The 10,006-nt window shown below is 41.3% G+C and overlaps 2 protein-coding genes across 2 annotated transcripts; one reads left to right on the forward strand and one right to left on the reverse strand.

The window, feature by feature from the left end:
- Window positions 1-702: 702 nt before the first annotated feature.
- Window positions 703-2,353, reverse strand: LOC120716279 (TELO2-interacting protein 1 homolog). The gene is made up of 4 exons (XM_040003749.1): window positions 1,923-2,353; window positions 1,644-1,775; window positions 1,032-1,199; window positions 703-866 (listed from the first exon to the last, which is right to left on the reverse strand). Exons 2-4 carry the CDS (start codon window positions 1,654-1,656, stop codon window positions 703-705), a joined length of 345 nt encoding a protein of 114 aa, XP_039859683.1. The 5' UTR covers window positions 1,657-1,775; window positions 1,923-2,353.
- Window positions 2,354-3,362: 1,009 nt separating this feature from the next.
- Window positions 3,363-7,397, forward strand: LOC120716315 (collagen alpha-1(XX) chain-like). Its single transcript, XM_040003794.1, has 6 exons — window positions 3,363-3,780; window positions 4,773-4,989; window positions 5,460-5,599; window positions 5,686-5,761; window positions 6,484-6,629; window positions 6,775-7,397. Exons 2-6 carry the CDS (start codon window positions 4,980-4,982, stop codon window positions 6,997-6,999), a joined length of 597 nt encoding a protein of 198 aa, XP_039859728.1. The 5' UTR covers window positions 3,363-3,780; window positions 4,773-4,979; the 3' UTR covers window positions 7,000-7,397.
- The last annotated feature ends 2,609 nt before the right edge of the window (window positions 7,398-10,006 follow it).

Genomic DNA, 10,006 nt, shown 5'->3' on the forward strand with positions numbered 1-10,006 from the left:
ACTCGTGAATCTCAACCCAGCAGCAGCGGTAACGTTTGCACGTCCTCTCCCATTAATGCGGCAGGTCAACTAACAGTGCATATTATGTTAGCGCGATCTGCCTTATTACAAAACCTGCCATTACTGTGCATTTAGGTGACCATGATGAGAGAGACAGTCTGGCTGGCTCAGATGCTGGCAGTTCTCGCTGCAGTCTACCGGTAGCGTCTCCTTTCAGGCCAGGATAGACGAATGTCACCAAGCAGTGACTAAGTTTGTGGTCAAAGGCTTGCACCCATTTGCCAGCAGATGCCCCGATTTTCGGTAAGTGAATGTGTTTAATTGTAGGCAGGGACATTACTGGATATTCTTGTGTAATTGCTACAGAATAATTTATGTTATACTTTGTTATTGCTACAGAAGAATATTTATTTTATTATTTTACATTTACAATTTTTTTTCCTGGGGACCCTGTGACACCTCATTGAAGAGCCGTAGGCTGGATCTCTTAAGATCTCACTGTTGGGTTTGTAAGGCCATGTTACTCCTAAATTTCTATCTTGTTCAAAGAGAAGATATAAAAAAAAAAGCTATTCGACCTTAGTGTTCTCCTTTTTTTAAAAAGAATCGATAAAGAATCGAATCGTTAAACAGAATCGAAAATGGAATCGGAATCGTGAAAATCTTATCAATACTCATCCCTACAGTTGACTCTACATAAAACTACTGATACAGTACCTTGAGTCGGAGCCTGAGGCTGGGATCAGACAGCAGATGAATGCAGCGCTCCTTAACATCCTTAGTGATGCTGAGGTGGGAGGGAAGCTCTGCTTTCACATCAGGACTACCAATATCTTCCACATCCTCACACTCAGTGGGAGGGACTTCTGCAATGGCAGCACATGTACAGTTAGACCGCCAGTTTAGCAGTGAGGTTCAGATTTCTATGACTCTTAATTACAATGATCCATCTCCTCTACACTCTGAATCTAATATAACCACCACTACAACCTATAGCTTATATTCCACTGGCCCTTAGACAGACCTATTACCTCGGTCTTCAGTGTCATCATCCTCTATTCCAATGCCCTCTGCCAGTTCTTTCTGTTTGCGGTAATTCAGCAGGAATTGGCGAATGCTGAGGTCTTCCTGGTCACTGGAGCTTTGATTGGAGCTGGCAGATGTACTGGTCCTGCTACAAGTGGAAGGAAACCACCTCACTAAAGGAAAAACAAGACAACAATATGAGCATAGGTTTGGTTACAATAAAATAAGTCAGTTGATCAAAATCAGTGTGACACAGACGCTGATGTTTTTGAAAAGAGCCCATCAGTAACATTTAATTCATACATTTTTACTGTGAGGGTTTGTAAAACTTCTGTATGAATATTATTATGAATATTAATTCTACAACAGAAAACGACTCAGCAATTAAACCATCACGATGTATTAAATGTTTCCAAAGATACTGATAATTTCATAACGAGCAAATTATACATCCTGAAGTGTACTCCCTGATAGAAACTTTGAAAGGCACTGCAGAAAACAAAGTTAAGCAACATAAAAAATGTGGCAGAGCATGCAATGAGTCACATTTTCTTCCTTGTCCTCTTTGACTCCCAGTATACGTGAGACTCAAGCTGACATCACTGTTGAAATCTTACCCAGTGCCTTCATGAGCGCGTGCAGAAAAGAGCAGCTGTGCGCTCGTAGCTGACATCCAGATCCTGAACGATGTCCCCGACCAGCAGGCTGCAGTCAGAGTGAGTCAACAGAACTGTCAACACCGCTGGAGCCTGGCCAACAAGACAGGATTATAATGAAATACAGTACAAGCTCAGGGCAGCACAGGCTTAAGCAGATCAAGGAGGAAATCGGGTAAACCCTCCAACAGTTATTTCTGTGTCCATTTTGGGTTAAAAACAAAAACACGTCATAACTACCTGTGGATGCTGGCTGAGTCTCTGAAGGTTGAGTGATATGTCATTAAGCAGGTAGTCAGAGTTCTCATTGATCAGTTCCTTGAGGGAAGCGTATCCACAGACCTTACTGATGTCCCACATGGAGCTCAGTGCCGCCTGGCTAACCAGCAGCGTCTCCTCACCAGCTTTCTCCAGCACAGGATACAGCGAGGTCGTCAACACGGGACGGAAATCGCGGCCCTGGGCCTGAGCACAGCAGGCGAAGGCCTCGAGTTGGATGCACAGCTGGCAGATGTTGCTGTTGAGCTGGTGGATCGTGGATGCAGATGTTGATGATGAAGGAATCACTTGGAGAGAGCCGGCATCACTGTTGCATATGGAGAGGAGTCTGGATGGACTGAGCAGCTACGCAAAGAGACAAAACCTGTGTTAATGCACTGCTTTCTAACCACTTTTACACATGCACTGCAGCTCTGTTATCAGTTTTCAAGATATTGTCCATGCACGTGAGAACGCAAATGTCTGACACAGTTAGATCAAACATTAAACAGCCTTTAGCCTTCCTGCTCCTGAGTGAAAGCCTGTATTATATCTGACTGTGCTCATGTGGGGATAACACAGATTAGCCTTTCTCAAAGTGAAGAGTGGGGGCCAATTTAGGATCTTCACTCAAATTTAAAATACAAGGGGAACTGATGTATTTCCTTAAATAAACAAAAACCACACAAGTGCTTATAAAATGCTCATCCTACCCAGTCATATGCAAAGTGTTAGAATCAACGTGTGATCCACCTGCCACTAAGAGATATTATTTCTCTTTGGTAGATGGAAAAAATGGAATCAAACTCACTGTCAGTAGCTACAACAGCACATTTGTTATAATATGATGAATCAAGCATTTAGATATTAAATAGTATTGAGGGAGACAGGATCAAATACAGTGGGGCAAAAAAGTATTTAGTCAGCCACCAATTGTGCAAGTTCTCCCACTTAAAAATATGAGAGAGGCCTGTCATTTTCATCATAGGTATACCTCTAACTTGTCCGACTTTTAAAGAATTGATTTGCAAATTATGGTGGAAAATAAGTATTTGTTCACCTCATTTTTTGCCCCACTGTGAGTGTAAACTTCTTTATACTCCTTTTCGACTATGTAAACTGTGTGATATACTAAGATATTTGTGGCAACTCGATGTGCTTTGTCCACTTTTATTATCGCATTGCTCTGTTAACCAAAGAGAATACCTCAGTTCATTGTATGTTTGACTATAATTTACAAAGAAACTAAAACATGATTTCACATCGTTTCTACAATAACTGTCATCTGAGCCCACAAACTCAACAGGACAGTGCATCAAGTCATGGCTCAAGTGACTTCACTGGCAGAGAGGTGGGCGCTCCAGTGGTGTTAAGGCCGGATCCACTTGCACGCACCTTGCTGGTATCATGGGTGGGCAGCACCTTCACCTTGTAAGGGCGGACCAAAGGGGAGAGAAGACAACTGGCTGTGGAATACAGTCTCACAAATGAAAGGAGCCTTATTTACAGAACCGAGTAAACCACGCAAAGAGTTTTCCATTTTCAAAGCTGGCCAGAGTGGAACACTGTAACATGTAACACCTAGAAGGTTCAGATGGCTGCAGTACTTTGCTAATTTGGATCAAAAGTTTGGGGGAAAAAATGTAATTAAATCAAGTGATTGTAATGCTGTTACTTCCGTTGTGTAGTTAACCATCTATCATTTTAGATGTTTCATTAGCAGCCTGATGAAATTAACTGTGTAGTTAGCCGACTTCTGCCATCCAAACAGATGAGGTGAATTATGCAGATCACTAGCACAGTACACAGATTACCACTTCTTATTCCAGCCAGACTTCAGGTACTTCATTCTAATCATGCAGTAACAACAAAGATTTATTACTACTGGCTTTTTAAATTGTGCTTCTTCTGTTCTAGAAAAACAGAAACATGTTATCACAGGGTTTTGTTTTTTTCAATGACATTTGTGTTGGTTGTGTCGGTTGCAGGCAAACATTTATCATAATGGTTAGATATTAGGAAATAGCTTAAAATGTGTACATATTTAACTTGTTACACTGCCGTAGTGTTACCTGCGTGGGATCTCCTCATGAGCATATGACTGTACCCTGGATGATGATATGTGAGGAGCTTGAACTTGATTCGCTAACAGAACCTAATTTGGCTAGCTTAGCGCACATGTCTTGTGGCAAGATATATGCACTTAAATGTTTTAAGTCATTGGCTGTTCTGCCAAATTGCCACCAACCTGCAACTTTGTGAGCTGACTGTTTCGCGATTTTTGTGTTTTAGACTACAAAAAGAAAAGAAAAAGATGTACAGATCCAGGCTTTTCCTTTACTGTGGTAGTCGCATAGAATGACGTCACTGACACTGGTTTAATGTGAAAACAAACTTTGCAAAAAAAAAAAGAAGAAGAAGAAGTGAGTCGGCGTGTCATCTTTATCGAGCACCATACATGTTTTGCCTCACGTTAAAATTATTATTTTTCCTTTTCAAAAATAATTTATATTCAGAGAAGTCAAATATACCAAATTTGTACGACTTCCAGCACCTGCCGGCCCCTGGCAACTTGAAGCACAGACAGGCGCTGGTTCGAGTCTCACTCAATCAAAATCATCTCAGTAGCTTCAGTCTGCTAGGGGGATTCCTGGTCTGCGCAGGGAATCCCAATCCTTTTTTTTCTTTTCTTTTTTGGGGTGTTGGGGCCTGTATTTACAAAGCTGGGACTATCTCCGTTGTCATGGCTACCAAGAACAACGCCAGCTTGGGGGAGAGCGGAGAGCCGATAAGCAAACACTCATTCATCCTTTCTCCTCTTTCGTTTCACAGCTGCTGCGGTGGGAAACGCTGGGACTTGTGTGGCTATGCAGTTTTTGCATTGTTGGGAACTTTTAAGGACCAGCCTTGAATTTTACAGATTTGATAAGTGAAGCCTGGATATATAGTGAAGAGAGCTGGGATAATCTGGACAGAATCTGCAGGCTGCATCTCCAAATCACAAGTGGCTTTAGATCTGACTCTTACAGACAGGCATGCATGTCTCAGGGTGATTACACACTAACACATTGTGATTAATCACACACATTTGTATACATTTTATTAACAAGATAATAAAAAAAACACTATACAAAATGTGTTTTTGTGACAGGCCGCTAGTAACAAAGTGCTTAACGACTTCAAATTGGTTCTTTCCCAAGTTTTCTGTTATGTGTACACATATTCCTTGAATTAGGTGCTTTTTAATTCTCCAATAATGGTCAGTGCAAAGTGTTTACACAAACAAACAAAACAAGTGTTTACACAAACAAACAAACAAAAAACATTACTCAGAAAATGGTCAGGTACAAGAACTGGATTAAAAAGGATTGGAAAAAACAGATAATGTCCAATGAAATACTTCAGCGTGTGGCTCATGACTTTTGCACAGTACTGTAAATGTTATTAGTAATGAAAGATATAAAGATGTAGCTTTCCCATTTTTAAAAAATTCCCATACACATTATTCTTTTCTTCTAGTGAAGGTGCCTCCTCCTTCAGACCTTAGGATAACCAATTTCTCAGACAGTGACATCACGGTGCGCTGGGAAGCTGCAGCTGATGATGATGTTTCTTACCTCATTAAGTGGATCTCCCTAAGTGGAGGCGACCTGAGGCAGGTGGGGAAGAACTATTGGGTTGTTGGAGTACATATTATGAAATGAAAAATACAACATCTCAATAAACTGTTGTCCTGTGTCTTAAGGAGTATCAGATATCACTGTCTGCACTCTATGGAGATGGAGCTCAGAGTGAAGCTGTGGCCGTACGCTATAGCACCTGTGAGTCACACATTTTCTGATCCTGAGCATTTCTCAAACACAGGAGGGGAGAGCCTGAAACCATTTACCAAAGTCACATTAGCACTAGTGTTCAGCCTAAAAAATAGACAAGTTAAAAGTCATGCATTTGAGTCAATCATCCTTTTTTATTTTTTTTATTATATTATTTGTTTATTTATTAAATTATTTTCGAGACAATGTTAGTTGTTAGAAGCCAATGTTTTAATGATAGGATATGTATGACAGTAATTAAACAACTTAAGATATCCAAGATTACCACAAAAACACAAATAGAATCACAGAAAGCTTGTTTCTCTCCCGTTAGTCTATAGGCCCAGTTACCTTTTACTTTTCTGTGGTCAGTAGCCCTTCGTGTCATATTCTGTCTCTATGTATAATATAGCATTACTAATACAATAACCTGTATGTAAATGAACTTCATTGTGTAATTGATGGCCGTTCCCAAAGTACTAGTCACTTAAAGTTTAAATTTCACATCTAAATTCTCATCTTTGAGTAACTAGAACTCTGAGCTATGAAATAAATGTAGTGAGGGTAAAAGTATCAAATCAAAGTATCACATTCTCTGTTATACTTTACATTTATTGTCTAAAAAAAACACTTTGCTCTGCTGCCAAAATAATTTCCTCCTATAAAGGAACAAAGTGAGGGTTAAGTGTCGTTAGCTGTGGTACTTTATCTCTTCTATGATGTTGCTGCAGTGTCTGGTGGAGGCCCGACCAGCCTCACGGTTTCTGATGAGACTGCCGTCAGCATGGTGATCAGCTGGGTATCTCCCAATGCTCATGTCCTCCAGTATCGTGTGTCCTACACAGCATTGACTGGAGCTGACAGCCAGGGTCACACTGTGAGTGGGTTCTAGTCATTACATCTTCAACTATTCTGGCTTTCAGCCGGCTGCCATGTGTGAGAATTCCAGGAATTCCATAAGCCCCAAAACTTTAAATGAGTTCTGACTGTGTTGGGATGATAGTGTGGTTTGTTGTCTGCAGGTGCTGGTCCCTAGTGGGAAGAAGCAGGTGATGCTGGAGTCATTGCAGCCAGATACACGTTACAGCATCTTGGTCACCGCTGAGTACCACAACAGAGAAGGAGGCAGCGGTTCAGCTCAGGGCAAAACTGATGAGTCAAACAAGGGAAAGATGCCAAGACAGCTCAAGTTCAACTTCCAGTTAAGACCGACAGGCTTACATGCAAAAAGTGCAAATGTCCCATAACTTTACCCTTACAGGAGGATATGCAAACTTGAAGGTCTCCTCATATAGAAACATCAGGAATTTTGGGCAGTATTGTTTCTACAGCACTACACATACAGTCATTTTGGTCCAGAGACACAGATTCCTTTCTCTGCATAATGATAGGCTCTCTGAACAATGAGACAGCAGAAAGTGGCAGTTAAAGGGTTAAGTCTGCAGGGCCCACACACACTCATGTGAACCTACAGTCTCCCCCTCCTCTGGTCTCTGTCATCCTCCCGCTACTGCAAAAACAAACAAACAACAAACAAACACATACATCCACCCTTTTTTACTGTTTGGGGTGGATTAGGCATTAGAAGTGACTGATCCTAAAATGGTTACTGTCCTTAATCTCAATTTCAAGTCAGTCACACTTAGTCCACGTCATCAGTCCAGTCACAGTCCAGTCACACGCATTCATACCAGTTATTGCTGATAGTGGAAAACCGTGCACTAATTTGAGTATCCACCCCCAGCAATATGACGTCATTACAAAAATAAAAACAATTCACTATGATTTAGGAATAGACTCAATCGCTACAATCCTTTTAGACACTTACCATCTAATTTGGTCAGCATCCTAGGCAGGTGAATTTCCTCTGAAGCCCATTGTTATCTGGACAAGCTCACAGTATATTTGCTCTCAATGACAGATTTTATAGCGCTTTTAATTGCAATCTTGCAGACCTGCTTAAAAGAGAGCTGACTATTAAATCATCAACACACAAAACATCATCACAGGAGGGCTGACACCTGACAGGTTTTCTCTAAGTGCACTGTTACACAAATATTAGGCCCAATTCCAGACATGTCCACCTATAGAAAAACTCTCTCTCTCTTAGAAAGGGAAAAACAACCCAAACCTAACTGGCAGAATCAATCTATCACTAAAACAAAAAACCACAAATCTGCCAGATTAATCACAGAAAAGTTTTTGCTTCCTAGTACAACAATATGTTTGTACTATGTACAATTGACTTATCTTACAAACGCACGGCTTATTGAACCAGGACTCCAAAAGGGTTGGAAATCAACTCATCTTGAGCCACAAACACCATTCCTATAACAAGGTAGAAGCTGCAATGAGTTTTTGGTAGTGACTTTTATATATGCTTTATTTATCTAGTTCCAAAAATGTGGTTGATGTTAAAATAGTGTTTGTTTGTTTTTTAAAAAGAGTAATCTGTGCAGGAGGACAGCAGATGTTGCAAGAAATATAAGAATAGTTGTGTAAAGATATTTTAAGTGGACAAAGAGGATAAGACGTTTGTAAACCCTGTTGCTAGATGCATGAGATGTAAAGATATTGGAGATTAAAAAAAAAAAAAACACAGGGAAACATGGGAAATAATGTTTTGTCAGGCAATGACTTGTTGGCACAAGAAGAGTGGTCCTTGGTAGCCATGACAACAAGGAGGTCTGTTTGTTGCTGGCAGGTAAAAGAAAACAAACAAACAAAAAAATGTCAGGGGAAGCCCAGGCTGAACAAGGTTCATCCCTTGGAATTTTCACTCCAAGATCACCTGCCTGGACCTCCCCCTAGCAGGTGAACATACAGAGCCAGGTGAGCCGAGGGCTCGAACCGGGCCTGTATGTTACTAACCTGCTAGCCCGCCACATGTGGCCACATGACGGGCAAAAAAAATGGGGAAAATTCTTATATTTAAAGAGCACAACGTGCACAACGTGCACATCACGCGACCAGCCTTTTCCATTAGCTGGAGACCACACATTTTTGCACTCAAATACTCACCAAATTTTACACACTCACACCTGTTTTTATTTGCCTGCCCACCTCTTTCTCCACTTATTTCTCAACAACCACTCCTTTTTCATCTCTGATACCTTGCCTTTATTACATCCTCTTAGCTAGCATCAATGACTGGACAAAAGAGCAACCCACTGCTTTTCTCATCATTTCTTTAGTCACGCTCAATTCATTCGCCTCTAAGGATTAGCTAAACCAACTTTACAAAACAAGTTTCCCCGAAGAGCCCACTTCTCATCTTAGCTGCCTAGATTTCAGGACCTAGCTAAGGACAGTGGACACAAACACATTTAACTTACCAAAAAATAGCGGCGGGGGCCTCAGTCTGTCTGTGGGGCATAGCTGGACTGGCCATCGGGGATACCGGGCATTTGTGAAAGGTGGCGGATTGGACAGATGCTGGCGGATTGGACAGATGCTGGCAGATGTGTAAAAATAACTCAATTGTTTGGTAGTGGCTATGGTGGAGCTTTCACAGATTCAGTAAAATTAGTAAGTGGTGGACGCCAGCAGGTGGATGGGGGAAAGGGGAGGTGGAGGTGGAGAGACCCAAGGCAGCCGCAGGTCCGACTGTCAAGTGAAATGAGCTTCAGGTAAGAAGTTATGACCTGCAGTCTATCTGGGTCAGATATAAACCAAGTTTAGGTGGAGTTTATTTTCATTGTGCTAACTTTTTACAGGCAGTTACAATAACTCGTACTGTGTACTAGCTAGCATGATGGAGTTTCTATACAGTAGGGTGGGTGCTATGAATTTACTGGTGAACTTTATTTTATTCATATGGTTAGTTAGTAGAGTTGCCTCTACTAACTAACTAAAAAAAAGACAAAAAGCTGGAGTTATTCTGTGTCTTTACGCTGTCAGCTGCCTCTTCTTCTCTCATTCTCCCCCCTCCCTCTCCTGCTGCTACTTCAATCATGAAACTAATCAATGATCAGCTGATCGGCGTTTCTGCTGCAAGTCCCTCTCTCTTGCTTGTTTATCTCCGGCTTTGCGCCAGAAAGAGGAAACTAGCAGAGGTCGCATTAAACATCAGAAGCGCCTTTAAACTTGATCAGCTGTTGTTAGAATTTATTTAATATTACTTTCTAGTATCAGCTGATGTTTGTTGGAGCCACGGCTGTAAAAGCTGCTGGTCATGTTATCGGTTTGGTTATCTGGTGAGAGAGAAACATGAAGATGAAACCAGGAGATGTTCTTACTGAATCATCAGAGCTG

Source organism: Simochromis diagramma, unplaced genomic scaffold (assembly GCF_900408965.1).
Source record: "Simochromis diagramma unplaced genomic scaffold, fSimDia1.1 OVJJ01000466.1, whole genome shotgun sequence".
Classification (NCBI taxonomy): domain Eukaryota; kingdom Metazoa; phylum Chordata; class Actinopteri; order Cichliformes; family Cichlidae; genus Simochromis; species Simochromis diagramma.